At 35.5% G+C, this 15,615-nt stretch overlaps 1 protein-coding gene across 1 annotated transcript in view; it reads right to left on the reverse strand.

Moving 5' to 3' along the window:
* KCNB2 (potassium voltage-gated channel subfamily B member 2) overlaps positions 1-15,406 on the reverse strand; it is a 463,030-nt gene extending 447,624 nt beyond the window's left edge. Inside the window, exon 1 of the mRNA XM_044665898.1 lies at positions 14,828-15,406. Coding sequence (XP_044521833.1) covers positions 14,828-15,406 — 579 coding nt within the window. The remainder of the gene's footprint in view (positions 1-14,827) is intronic.
* Positions 15,407-15,615: the final 209 nt, after the last annotated feature.

Here is a 15,615-nt window from a genome sequence, read left to right on the forward strand (position 1 = left end):
CAGACTCAGGGTAGTTTTTTACTGGGGTCTGACCTTTGTATGTACATATGTATATGTATATTAATACATATTTATGCACATACACATCTTTCACCTTTGGAATGGGGAATCCTTATTGTTGTTCCGTTGTTTCAGTTGTGTCTAACTCTCCATGACCCTATTTGGGGTTTTCTTGGCAAAGACACTGAAGTGGTTTGCCATTTTCTACTCCAGCTCATTTTACAGATGAGGAAACTGAGGCAAACAAGGCTAAGCGACTTGTCTATAGTCACAGAGCTAGTATGTGTCTGAGACCAGATTTGAATTCAGGAAGATGAGACTGCCTGACTCCAGGAGCAGTTCTCTTATTTACTCTATCTGGGGAATCCAACAAGTGAATATACCCACACTGTGATTAGGTGGCTGCCCTTGGAAGTACTTGGTCTTGGGTTATACCCAGGCTATTTTAAGTGGCATTCAGATCTTGTGGTGGCATGAGGAATGACTGGATAAAAGATAAATGAAAAAGTGAATCCATGGTCTCACTGACCTCTAGCATTCTGTAGTGCAATCCGATGCTGCTTGGAAACATCCTTGTTCTTTTTGATCTTGTTCTATTATACAACTTGCCTTCTTTCAGAGGACATCATTACATTTCACAAACAATGGGACTGGGGTTATATTTTTGACAGACTATGCCTCATCCTTTATGAGGTTTTGCCAGTCCTAAATAACAAGAAGCGGACAAAATAAAGGAAGCCTTTTGAATTTGGGATCATAAATATTATCCTTAAGGGGGGAAAAAGATCCTAATTTTAAGTGTGTTTGGGTATAGTCATATTACTGTTTTGAATCGATTGAAAATCAAATCAAAAAATAAAAAAAATTAAAAAGGATTGAAAAGTCCTTTCTAAGCTTAAAAGTTAGCATTTTTGGAATACATTATTAATGACAAAAACTTATTTTGGTCAGATTCCTCTGACCAGAAAATATGTGGAGATAGTCTTTGAGTTAAGAATGATTCCAGTATTTTAAAGTAATAATAATCAATGAAGTCTTCTGTTGAGGATCTGGGGATGGAGGAAGAGAAATACCTCCATTGTAGCAAACTTGAATTTGAGTAACTTTTGAGTTTAATCCTATTTCATTCACTTAGTAAATGTACAACCCTGGGCAAGCCACTTAGCATGTCTGTATCAGTTTGTTCACCTGTAAAATGGGGATGACCATATTAGTATCTTCCTCCCAGGGTTGTTAGGATAAAATGAGATTATCTCTGTAAAGCACTTTGTAAACCTTAAAGAGATTCATAACTGCTTGGAACTTTTATTATAAAAACTGATGCAGAACCAAGAAAACTATACATAATGAATATAACGACATTAGTGGAAAAAAAGTAAAAATGACAAAAACAATTGACCGGTGGGTAGTTGTCATAATCAAGCATGTCTTTGAAGAAGAAATGAACAAATGGACTTTCTTTTCTCTAAAGAGATAAAGGTCCACAGATGTGGAACATGGTACTTTCTGTTAGATTTTGTTCATGTTGGTTAATTTTGCTCACCTGTTTTTCCTCATTTTCCATTTTTAAAAAATTCTTTGCCATAAGGTGGCAGCTAGGTTGCTCAGTGGATAGAATGCTGGGCCTGTTATCAAGAAGACCTGAGTTCGAATCCTCAATAGCTATGGAACACTGGGCAAGTCACAACTCCTATTTGCTTTAATTTTTTGGAGAAGGAAATAGCAAACCAGTCCAGTAGCTTTGCCAAGAAAACCCCAAGGACAGTTTTGGGGTGTGGTGGGTGACCAAAGAGTAATTTCCTAGTTAGGCAGTGGGGGATAGATTCAGAAGAGAAGGTGATATGAAATCAAATGACATGAAAAATAATGAAAAACCAAAGTCTTATTTTCTAGCTAAGAATTGTGAATTTGGAATCAGAAGGCTAGAGTTCCTCCTAGCTCAGCCTTCCTCTTTTCCACCTAAATGCCCTTGAGCAAGTCATTTCTTTGGGCCTTAGATTTCTTTTCTGTAAAATGAAGAGATTAAACTTCATTATCAAAAAAGTCCCTTTCTGTTCTAAAACCTAAAAACATGTGAATTAAAAAAATACTTTAAATCATTCTGGATTTTCTAAAGTAGAAAATTCTAAAATATTAGGATGATCCTTTCCTAATGCTTTTGCTAACTAAAAATAGCAGATGATTAATTTTATGATGTCTCACAGTTGAAAAACAGAAAACAAATCTGTTAATGACAAAATCAGTGTACATGAAATTTCAAAACCAAAGCAATTAAATACTGCCAATATACTCTGTTCTCTAATACCATTGCTTAATAGGAAAATAAGCCTTCAGCTTTCTTGACTTTGAAAATAATAATCACTTATTGTGGTTTAATGATCAACTTTGAAAGCCATCTTAATGTCTTCCATTAATGTTGATGGAAATGAAAGGGTTGTATTTTTGCTTGTTTGCTTTCCTGAAGAGTCAGGGAAACTTGACATTCACTCTTGTCCAATTTTTTGTGACCCGTTTGGGGTTTTCTTGGCAAATATATTATAGTCATTTGTCATTTCCTTCTTCAGTTCATTTTACACATGAGGAAACTGAGGCAAACAGGGTTAAGTGACTTGCTCAGGGTCACATAACTAAGGAGTGTCTGAGGCCAGATTTGAACTGATCTTCTTAACACCAAGCACAGCACTCCATTCCATCCATTGTGCCACCTTGCTGTCCTGCTTACGTATAGAAAATGCAATGTACATGATATTAAGGCATCCTTTCCCCCCAAAGAATATTGATATATAAAATTTAGTATGTTCATTTTTCCTTTCAAACAGAAGAGAAAAAAATTCCAAATCTCCTTGAATACTGCCTCCTTCCTCTTGGTATTCTCCCCATCATCAACATGCAGAGGGCACAGTACTCCTGCACTGTGGGCTTTCAGACCATACCAGTGTTGTGACAGAGAAAGAGCCACATGGCCATGTCAGGGTACCTTGGGTATCTCCACACTGGCCTAAGGAAGGCAGGAACTGACAATCGCTGCAAGGTTTTAAGAAAAGGTCTCAGCTAATCAGCAGAGTAAGCAAATAAAATGATCTCCAGAGCAACATAAGGGCACATTCCTGAAAGCGAAAAGGAGAATGGATTGAACTAGGGATTATTATAGCTTTGTTTTGCTTTGCTTTAAGGCCAGACAAGGGATTTCATCAGTATGGGAAGCTTCCTGTGTAGGAATTCCTTCTAACTAGTTAGGTCATCCACGTGAATAAAATGCCAGGTCATGGAGCCAGGGAAGACTAGTGTTCAAATCTGATCACAAACATGTACTAGCCATGTGTCCTTGGGAAAGTCATTTAATCCTGTCTGCCTCAGTTTCCTCAACTGTAAAATAGGGATGATATTAGCACCTATTTCTCAGAGTTGTGGTGAAGATCAAATGAGATATCTATAAAGTACTTAGCACAGTACCTAGCTACATAAATATTACCATTATTACTTCATCTTCTGATGAAGACAAAGAATTCCTCTTAGAGATCTGCCTGGGACAAGGAGGTTTAGGGACTAAAAATCTACACTCCCACAGCTAGTGTGAGTCAATTGTTATCACTTGAGCTCTAAGCCCAGCCCTCTAGCTACTACATCTCACTGCTTTTATGCTGCTATTGATATGGAGAGTAAAAATATAGGTAGATTTGCTACCTTTTTCTTTTTTTTTTTGAAGATCTGCTCTTTAGAACTTTTTTTTTAAAATGTGACCTAATTAAATATGTCTAATCTTTTTCAGGTTTGCAATTTACCCATGCTTTTTTTTTTGTATAGGTGACATTTATACCTAAGATATACAAGAGAGCCAAAAAATGATAGGAAACAATCTCCAAGTATGAGGCAGAAAGGGGAGCTTCCGGGGGTCTTCTAAACATTAAATCTTCTATCTGAGCACCTGTGCTATATTATCAGAGCTGAATCAACAGTTTAATCTCTACAGCAGCAGGCTACAGGGAGAAAATAAGGGGAAAGAAAAGAAGCCTGTAAATAATCAATACAGAAAAACGATGATTAGCACAATAATTACTCCCTTGCTGAACTGAGATGAATCAGACAGTGTTCAGGAGCATAGAAGCAGCATATACAGGTGTCTCTTGTGTTAGGGACATCAGCATCTCTACTCCAAACTGGTTCTCTTTTTTTTTTACTTTAATGGATTTTAATGGATCACATTATTATTTACTCCCCCCAAGTTTTTTTTAGAAGCTTTAATGAAAAAAAAAACAAATTGCAATTAGTTTCATTTCTTTTTTCCTCAAGTTCTACTCTTAGAAGCATATGGGGAGGAATATAATTCTTTTCTCCCAGCATGGATGGGGGAAAATGTTGCGAATAGCAATTAAAACACAACTCATCCCTTTTTCCATCCTCCCCAACCTCCTTCTCCTAATGAGAAGAGATCAGTAATAGTGATGAAGACTATCCCAAAGGATCATGGTCTCATCTGCAGAATCATCATGGACCTGAGCATTATTACTAAACCTTAAAGCATTTTAAGAAAGGTCATTAAAATCAGCCTAGGAAGGCAGTGGAGGTTAGTGAATAGAGACTTAATTTGATGCCACCATGGCCTGAGAAAAAGTCTCATTTTTGAAATCTATTGACTGTATAAAACCCGACATTTCACTTAACCTCTTGATGTGATCAGGCACTTCTCTAAGTTCTAGAACCATCGAATATTTGCAGTGACAGAGGGGAATTTCCACTTGCACCAATAAAATAACAGATTTGAATAAAAAAGAAAAAGACTCAGTCTAGAGGGCAGAAAGCCCCTCTTCTAAGACCTCCTCTGTAGGGCATCGAGTTGCCATTTAATCACTTAATCACTTTCTCTCTGTTGAATGAAAGAAAGAATGAATGAATGAGCAATCATCCTGATTATGCTACTGCACTGTCCTACCCACCTGTTGTAGATTCTGAAACCCCACATTCAAATAGTTGTTCCAAATCCATCTGTTGTTTCTTTTCCTGGTGATTAATATAAGCCTTAGATCTTAACTGTTCTTGTAAACTTGGACTCTGTTGCTGCCTGTGGCCTTCAAAAGATGAGGCTGGGGTGGCTGCCATGACAAAACTTCAGCTGATGCTCCCTGTCTGGGTTGGGTCTTTGAATGCCAACATGAACTTTTTTTCTGCCCAGTCTCCAAAACTTTCTGGCAACCTTGATTTTTGACTTCTCATTGCAGGATCTATTTGTTTTACTGACATTCATTTATGGGTGGATGTAGAGTTGAACAAGGTATCAGGAAAATGGGAGTTCAAATCCTGCCTCAAGAATAACTGCCCTAGAACTTCAGTTCCCTCATGTGTAAAATGAGGATAAAAAGAGCACCTGTTTCACCAGGGTTTTTGTGGGTGTCAAATGCAATGACAAATCTATCATTTTGCAAACCTTAAAGCAACCTATAAATTTAAATCATCTTCACTGTCATTATAACCATTATTATCATCATTTCTATGAGAAATTACTTTCTAGCTCTGATTTCTGTTGTTAGGAAGTCCTAATCATGGTGGTACAGTGGAGAAAGTGCTTGTCATCGTGTCAGGAAAACTCGACTTCCTGAGGGGTCACAACTGATCTTAGACACTTCCTAGCCGTGTGATCCTGGGCACATCACTTAACCCTGTGTGCCTCAGTTTCCTCATTTGTAAAATGAGCTGGAGAAGGAAATGGCAAACCATTCCAGTATCTTTGCCAAGAGAGCCTCAAATGCTTCAAAAAGAGTCAGACATGACTCAAAAACAACTGAATAACAGCAATCAATATGCCTGCAACAACTCCCAGTTGGAGCTTCCTGGCCTGTTGGCAGTGCCTATTGGCCTGATATTTACTAGTTTAATGCCACTTGGCACACAAAATCTTTGTAAATCAGGTAAAGCATACTAACCACTACATGTACTAAATAGATAGTAAAATACTGGAAGCAAAAATGATAAAGGATACAAGAAGATGGCACGAATATAAAAATAATTCCCATTATACACACACACACGTATATATATATATATATATATATGTATAGATATAGATATAGATATATACAGTTGTGTGGCATGTTAACTTAAGTCCATCACAGAATGTGGAATTTATAATGATGCCAAAATTATAATTAGTATTTCAAGTTTTTAAAGGAATAGGCTATTCCATTTAAAAATATTTTATCTATTTAAAAAATAATTATGTCAGTTAAAGTAATAAATTGCATGCCAAGACCATGTAAATTAATTCATTATAAGAATTATTTTTGAGCACCAGGCTCTATGTGCTAGGCACTATGGTAGGCAGTAGGGATGCAAGACAAAAAAAAATTAGTGAAAGAATCCCTGCCTTCAAGGAGTTTTACTTTCTATACAGATAAGCCCATATAACATGTTCAGCACAGCAGAGCAGAAAAAGTACCAACTTTAGAGTTGCAGGACCTGAGTTCAAATTCCACCACTGACAAGACATAACTCCACTAGGTCACAATTTCCACAACTGTAAAATGAAGGGAGAGGCTGAGATTATTGTTGAGGTCCCCTTTAGCTCTCGGTGTTTGACTCTATTAACTTATGGTTTTATGATCAGAGTGCCACTAATACTATATATTGATGTACAGAGTAACCAGATGGAGGCAAGATAGAATCAACGTATCTTCATCACTTACCTCACAGGACTTTTGTAGGAAAATTAATATGTAAATGTTAATTTTTATAAACATATATATTCATTTTTACATTTTTTTCAGTCCTATACACTGTTTTGAGTACAATTCTCATTTTACAAATCAGGAAACTGAGATTCAAAGGGTTTAAATGAGTTGTTCATGATCCCACAGCCAGTAAGTATCAGAAATGGGATTTGAACCCAGGTCCTCCTGTCTCAAGGTTCAATGCACTGCCCCTCTGATCTAGATAATGATAGATATGAAAATGAAAAAACAAAAAGATAATTTTGTTGTCTTTTTTCAAGTTTCCATTTTTATGAGCATTTTTGGCTTCACATATGCTGTGTGAGTTTGTAAAGATGTAATGTTAAGCACAATGAACCTCAACTTATGGTTCAAGTCCCTATTTTACCACTTAGCCATGTGACTTTAGAAGTTACAAACGTTTCTGTACCTGTCAAAAACCAATTTCTTTTTTCAGAGGTTTGTTGTCAGGAAAATTCTTTCTCAAATACAAGTTGTTCAGCTGCGTCTGACTCTTCATGACTCCATGGACCATAGGCTCAATGGGGTTTTCTTGCCAAAAATACTAAGGTGGTTTGCCATTTCCTTCAGTAGATTAAGGCAAACAGAGTTTAAGTGACTTGCCCAAGGTCACATATTAAGGTCTTGGCTCAGATTTGAACTCAGGTCTTTCTGATTCCAAGTCCAACACTCTGTCCACCAAGCCACCTAGCTGCCTGCTGTTATAAACTCTGAAGTGTTCTATAAATGTGAACTCTGGGTCAGAGAAACAGAGCGGTTTTGCCTTTCGCTCAGCTCAGTTCCTTGTGAGATATTCAGAGTACTAGAATATTTGATTCATATATCAAAACTAGAATGTGCTTGATATATGTCCTTTTTCCTATACTGAGTAGAGAAAAGTTATTTACAGTTTTCCCTGGTTGTTAGACACTCAATCTTGATTTGGTCCTCTTTTAGGTATGCCAGAAATTTTGTCACATCAGGGTCTGTGTTGGGACATCCAACATGCCAAAAAGAAAATGACTTTTAAAAGACATCTAGAAATATACAATGACATGTTATAAATCTGAATTTCATCTTAAGACTTCACTATCAATATTAATATTCTGCTTGGACAGGATTCAAAACGAGTGATGAAGCTGCAAGTATAGTCAAAATAAAAGTCTTTTGAACTTCTAAATATGGGATGGATAACTGTGATGTGGACAGAAAAGAAACTGGCATCTGGCTGTCAAGGAGCTATCAATAAATCAATGTTGGGCTTCTATAGTAGCACTCTAACTTTGGGATTTGGCTCATAGTAGTGGTAGAGCAGCAGGAAAATACCCCGCATTCTTTTGCAATCGCTCAGTCATACCTTAACCTATCAGGATTCACCCAGGAACTAATGAAATTAGACTCTCATATTTAGTTTCTCCCATGACCCCCATTTCTGTTTTGTAGCAGCAACCATATTGAAGACACTAGGGAGTACAAATATGAATAAGATATGATCCCTGTCCTCAAACTAGTCATGAAAATTGCAGGTATACATATATTCAAGGATGAAAAATGCATGCGAGAGGTAGAAACAAAGTTTTGAGAGCTCTGAGGCAGGAGATATTATTTCTGGCCAGGAAGATCAGGGAAAGTTTAGTGAAGAAAATGGTTTTGGACCTAGATCTTGAAGAATTTAGAACTTCAACAAGTGGAGATAGTAAAGAGTTTACTTTAGGCAAAGAAAATGTCATGAGTAGGAAAAGAAGGGAAGAAATTTTGGCATGATCAATAGTCCAGTTTAACTGTAGCATTGAACATATAAAAGGAAATAATAGGAAATAAGGCTGGAAAAAGTAGGTGGTGCCAGATTATAAAGGTTTTTGACTGCAAGTCCATCAAAAGGCATTTGTGAAATACCTACTATGTGCCAGGTACTATGCTATGGACTGGGAATACAAAGACAAAAATTCAACAGTCTCTGATCTCAAGAAGCTTACACTCTAACAGAAGAAACTTTCAATATAAATAGGTGCATACATAAAGTAAAGAATACATACAAGGTAACCTTGACAGACTAAAGAGTTTAAACTTAATTTGAGAGGCAGTAAAGGAGCCGTGGAAGGATCTGGAAGAGGAAGTGATTGTGTTTGCTCTGAGTTGCCTTTTTTTTTAATCACTACTCTTCTTAATTTTTTTGTTGACACTTTTTCTCTATACAACTCTCACTTCCATCAAGTTGATAGGGGAGTACTTTATAAAAGGGAAAAAACCCCAAAGCCACTTGAGAGAGGGAAAAATGAAAGATGAGAGCAAACCCTGGGAGAAAATAAAGTAGAAGGAACTGATAAAGTCTGAACACAGATTCAAGCATACCATTCTTCACTTTATTTCCTCCATGAATTTTTCTCTAGTGTAAGTTATAGGTAACTTCTTTCACAACATGATAAATGTGGAAATATGTGTTGTAGGATAATATATGTGCAGCCTATATCATATTATCTGCATTCTTGGGGGGGAGGGAGAGAAAATGAATCTCAAAATGTCAGAAATGAATATTAAAAATTATATGGATGTAAAAAAAATTAAACATTTAAAAAATAGCTGAGGAAGGAGTCCCAATCCTGTTTGATAACTCTCAATGTATTGATTCAATCAAACTGAAATGTATCCTAGTAGGTTCTCCAATTTTTGCCTCTCCCCAAAGCAGATAATTTAAAAACTTGGCCTACTGAATTGACCAGATATTAGAGAAGAGCAATTTTTTAGCAATACTTATCTTCCAGGCTTATCCTACCCATGTGATCTATTTATCTTAAGGAGAAAATACTGAGGCTCTCTTGAGTTTTATATCCATCTTCCAATCTGGATTTGCCTAATGGATATCCATATGAAAAAGTCTTATCCTGCTGGATTCTACTTACGCTAATTTTCTATTTCTTGGTTCTGGTTCTGATAATGGTTTCTAATCCTTTTTTATTTCTTTGTACTGAATGCCTGATACCATGAGTATCAACAATATCCTGCCAAACAAGGAGACTATTTCCCTTAATTAAATGCCCCATATGTGCCTGGAACACAAGTCTTTTTTTAGTACCCACTGAAGGATTAACTTTCCTCTAACTTTACTGGTTGTCTCCCCAAGTCTCTGTCCACCAATCTTTTTTTTTTTTTTTTTACCTTTAGATGGCAAGCGCTTCACCCCTTAATAATTATTTCTGATGTCTTCACTATTGGCTCCTAGGTCTATGTTGTCTTCTTTAAGCGAAGCAACCAAAAAGGCATGACATAACCAAGGTCTATGCAGCATGATTTGGTACAAAGATGATATTGATATTGATTGATTTCCTCATGTCAGAAAAGGACTTGAATGCCATTAGTGAGGGAGGTTAGCAGGGTCAGATAAACAGGTTATTAATGGACTTTTTCTTCTCATAAAAGAATTACTGATTATAAAAAAAATTGTTCAGCCTTTGGAAGAGAAGGAACTATCCCGAATTTAATGTTTTAATTAATGGAAGACCTCATTTGATATACTTAAATAAGCTGGGACCAGGCAAGTACCTAGGAATCCTGAACATTATTGTTTAGTCTGGCTCCCATTAGGGGAACTTAGTTACTGTATGTTAGTCTGTCTTGTTTCCATGTTTAATCAATGATAAGAAAAAAACTTTCAGGTTTATTCTATAGATATTCATATAGGTATGATAATATTCATACAAATAATTATTAATATTTAATGGTATAGGAACTGATAGAATCCATTTTTTTTAATCAGCTCTGAAGTTTCAACTCTGTAATGAGTTTCCAGAAAGGAAATTCTTTTTCAGCACCAATTTCGCAAATCACGTTCTCAGAGATTGACTTAGAAAACTGAGAGACTGTGATTCACAAAGAACTGAAGGAAGGATAAGTATGCCTCAAAAGGTGGAGCTTGAGCCCAGGTTTTCCTTACACTGAGGCCAACCTTTGCATCAGAGGCTGCTTCTAGCTATTACATGGCTACTGTAATTAATGCAATTCAGAACATTTTGGAAGTGTTTCTGGTCTAGCCTTGTTTGTGATGATTGAAGTGTAATATATAGAAGGCCACAATTATTGTCAAGGTGTAGGAAATAGGATTAGTACCAGGTAAGATTAAAGAACAGGAAGAATTTTGGTTAGAGAAATCACTGGAATTATTTAATGATATTCTTTAAGCATATAAATTGATATTAAACAAAGCATAATAACTATTTTCAATCTTAAACCTATTCTTTTNAGTGTCTGAGGCCGGATTTGAACCCAGGACCTCCTGTCTCTAGGTCTGGCTCTCAATCCACTGAGCTACCCAGCTGCCCCCTTCAGGTTCCCTTTTAAGGCAAAGGTAAGAGCAGTTTGATTCTCCTTTTTTCTAATGTTGTTATTAATTTCAGTATTATATTACCATTATTCCAAGTTGTATAGAACCTAAATTATATATAAATCGCTCAGTGATTTAAAGCCTATGACCAAGGATAGTGTACTCAAAACTGGTTAACAGGCAATAAATAACACTATTATTTAAACCAGGGCATTATTTAATGTAAAATTCTATATACCTAAATGAAAAGTATGGAACACCAAAGAGCTGCAAATATTATATCAATAAATACTGTGCCCCTCAAAGATGGTACCTAGTCTCCTAAAAGTAAATATGAAAAGTGCATATACAAGGAAAATGTAGAAGAAGTTCAAATTGTATAAGAGGAAATTCCCTAGCCTAACCAAATAAATTATAATTCCAAGAGTATTATCTATAAGAGCTTTCCTAAGGAGTCCAGGTGCTATCTGCACACTTAAGGCACTAACAAAGCTCTCCTAGTAAAGCTTTAAATTAGAGGAAGGGAAAGGACTTAACTATTCAATTAAGTAATTTGATTCTGGAAAAGCAAAGGAATAGGTAGCAGTTAATATGGAATCCATTTAAATAGAAAATTATTTGAGCAGGGCTATTGACTGAATGGAAATGAATGGTACCTTAGTTGTATTACTATATAGTACAATACCAGTAATTTCCACAATATTTGGCCATTCATGAACAGAGGACAACGTAGATATTTAAGTAACCAAACAATAGGTTCTTTCATAGAAATACAGCAAACAATTCACATGGGTTAGTTAAGATTCCTTTAGCTTTATAATTCAAGTTTGGTAAAAGCTTAGTGCTTGTGATGAATAAGGCCCCATAAAATCAGCCCAATTTAATTATTATCTATAGCTTTCAGACAGATAACTGAATTAACAATCTAGCTAGGAAAATTTTTTAAATGATCTAAAATAAATCGTGCGCTCCTAAAAATGTTTGCTCTAAAACCTGTGGTTAGTGATAGCTATTAATCTGTAGTATTTTGATAAACATATGACTAATTCTTATAGGCATACAGTTAGTGGTAATGCTATACATCTTTAAATAGAAGAAATAAGCTATTTATAACAAGGTAAAACTTCATCTTCTTAGCGAAAACCACATTCTAGTGAATAAACTTATTTATTCAACTCCATCTATAACCTGGAAAACTACAAATGTTTTCTAAAGGTTTTTTTTTCCCAAAAGAAAACCTTTTACCTGAATCAAAAACTTTTTTGTTTTACATACAAATCATGCTACTTATAAAGCTGTCCTGACCATACAGAGTTTCCTTTAATAATTTGAATATTATTACACAGATGATCAACTCCTTTCTAGGAGGCTTACTGGAACAATGATTTACTCAATGGTAGCCTAGAGACCTGCATGGGTTAATTTACCTCCCAAGGTACCACTCTTCGGTCCAGTGTACTACACTTAACTACTGAGTCCAGTCCGTATATGTTAATAGTCTTCAAAATCATCTAACATTGAGAATGACAATTAATTTTCCCGGAAAAAAAAAGATAAAATTGGAATCTTGGCTATTCTTATTTTAGGGGAGAAAACAAATTACCCAGAACCATAGGCAATTTAGGTGGAACCTTTTATTTATTCATTATTTATGTTAATATATGTTAATAAATAATAATGTGTAGCAACCTCTGAAACACTTCTGACCTCCAGTCTGAGTGCAGATCTTGCCTTAGTTTCCTCTCTTCCCAATCTAAGAAAAATTACAGCTCACAGGGTTTTTGTGGTTACTCAAACCTTGCCAGAGGTATATATATATATATATATATTTATTTGTATATATATGTTTCCTCAGTATGCAATATGCCAGAGATGACTTTTCTCTTATTGCTGCAGATCATATTGTCTAGATATAAAACTTTCTTAGAAACCAAAGGGATCTCCTAACAAGACCAAACCACCAGGATACACCAAAATGCAATTGGGTTCACAGCCAGGTGCCTGCTTCTGATTTTTTAGGTTTATATATTTCATATTGTAATGGAAAATACTTGATTCTCAAACAAAAAGTCATTTTCTAATAAAACTTATATTACTTTTTAAAATATTATTTTCCCAGGGAAGCTTGAAAAAAAAGCCAAAACAATTTTCCCATTCCATAGTTCCTATTGCCTAGTACATTTTCATTTGATCTAAAAATGAAAATTATGAACTCTTTGCTCTTGCTACTCATAGTGTCTATCCATATGTTTCATGTTATAGTTTTTAACAGGAATGAAAATGTGTAATTTATTCAATTCAATACACCAAACTATAAGAAACAAAGAAATGTTTGGCTAGCCATGCATAAAATTCATATTAAATAAGTACTAGAATAACTGAAAAGGAAATTACTTTAAACTTTTAAATGAGTTATATAGCTGTATTAGAGATGTAATATATAGAGATATAATATAGCTGTATTAGAGATGTAGCTAGCTACCTAGCTTTGATCTGATTTTAACCGATAATATGAAGCAATCCATACAGAATAATCTTCTCTTAATTGAGAGGTTGTCTTCTTATCACAAAGTCCCCATTATGAGTGCAGTATTTGGGAAAAGTATTAGCTCTGGAGTAAGAGGACTTGGGTTTATATATCACCTCTAATGCTTACTAGGTATGTGACTTTAAGGAAGTAACTTCATCTTCGTAGATCTTTGTTTCCTCATTCATAATAAGAGGGAGTTAAACTAGATGGCCTCTGACTAATCCCCTAACTTGAAATCTATGATCAGAAATTGCATTAATTTCTTGGTATAGGAATAATATGGGAGGAAGATTATTTCAGAAAATAGATTCCTAACATACTTTATTTCAACATGGCAATATCTTTCCTTGGAAAAAACAGGTGATAGCTTTAGAATTTTGGGATTTTAAGGTAGTATGGAATGGGGGTGAAGGGAAGTAAAATTGTTTCTAACTCTCTCTGGATGGGTTCTGACCCATAAACACAGCAGCAATATTGGGCCTTTGCCCTAGTGATGCTTTTCGTACTCCCTTCCAACCAAACAAAATGACCTTCCCTTCTTCCCAAATACCTTCTCCTCAAATAGACCCGGACACTAAAACCAGAACTTAATGGATCTTTTGTGATATGTCCTCAATTTTTAACACTCTAGATCCAGAGATAAGGAGACTAGAACATCACACAACCTCTACACACAGGCCAATGGTTTTCCAAATGATCCTTGTAATCCCATGGAAATCCAGACAAATTGAACAAAGGGGGAAAGAAGGTATTTCCTCATTTCAGAAAATAATTTGTCTTTGAAAAAAATCACTCACTTAAAAGGTACTATATAGTACTTAAGTGCTTAGTAGTACTGAGATCAATACTTAAATAGTAACCTCATAGTACACTTAAACAAAACTGGCTGTTTTTTGTTTGTTTTCAGCTCAGCAAAAGATTCACCAAAGTAGAATTTCACAAGAATATATCTGTTGAAAAATGAGGTATAGCTGGGACAGTATTTATGAAGTGTAATGCTTCTCCACTTTGAGGGAAGTATCACACAAATTAACTACTGAAATATGTACATCTCACTTTATAATAGATTTATTTTTTAAAAATTGCTTTAATATGGAACATAATTTCATTTAACATAGATTTGGGGTTGTCTTTTTAATAATTAATAGCATAACATTATGTTCTTCCTTGTAAACAAGCAAACAAAACATATTGTAACTAAAAATAACAAGCTCCCTGCAATATAGCAGTAGCACAAAATACTAACCACATGGAATAAGACAATGCATTTTTTTGTACCTTTGCCGCCACTGATGAATTTGGCTTCTCCAGCAGGTCCCACAGTTTCTTCCTTTTTTCAGGACAGCAGGTATTATCAAACTCTTCTCCCTCTCTTTCTCTCATAGTCTCTGCCTCTCGTCTCAACTCTTCATTCATTTGTTCTTTCTTTTGATGATATCTTGCTTGGCAACAAGACTCTAAGTATATCTCATCAATCCCCCAGTAATCGAGCTCTTGGCCAAAAGAAAGGGCACACATTTCTTCCATCATATGGAGTTTCCCTGTCCTGTAGAAATTTAAAATGGATGTAAAGGCTCCTGGATGCCGATCAAAGAAATATTCATTCTCATTCAAATTGTAGTCATCACACACTTCCAGCAGGGTTTCATGAGTATTGCAATCTCGGAGCTTCCCTAATCGTGTTCTTGGAAGCCTATCCAAAGTCCTCCACAGCACTTCATGATTGAGGCCCCCTACATTTATTTTAACTCTCCGGGAACAACTTTTACTTCTGATGATCTCCACTGGTTCTGGTGGAAGGGAAAGAGTAGATCTTGAAGTCTTTCGGTTCAGACCAGGGGGAGCCTTCTCTGCCATTTTGAACTGGATGAGACTGAAGAGCCGATATCCTTCAAAGAATTAGTAGTAGGATTATCAATTGAAGTAACAATCCATCTCAAGTTATATTTGTATTGTCACAACTGTAAGAAAATAATAAAAAACATTTTTATTCTTCAAGCAATAACAATCATAATACTTTTTATAGAGAGCTTTAAGGTTAAGTGCCTTTCTCTCAATAGACTTGT

Source organism: Gracilinanus agilis, chromosome 1, assembly GCF_016433145.1.
Source record: "Gracilinanus agilis isolate LMUSP501 chromosome 1, AgileGrace, whole genome shotgun sequence".
Lineage (NCBI taxonomy): Eukaryota > Metazoa > Chordata > Mammalia > Didelphimorphia > Didelphidae > Gracilinanus > Gracilinanus agilis.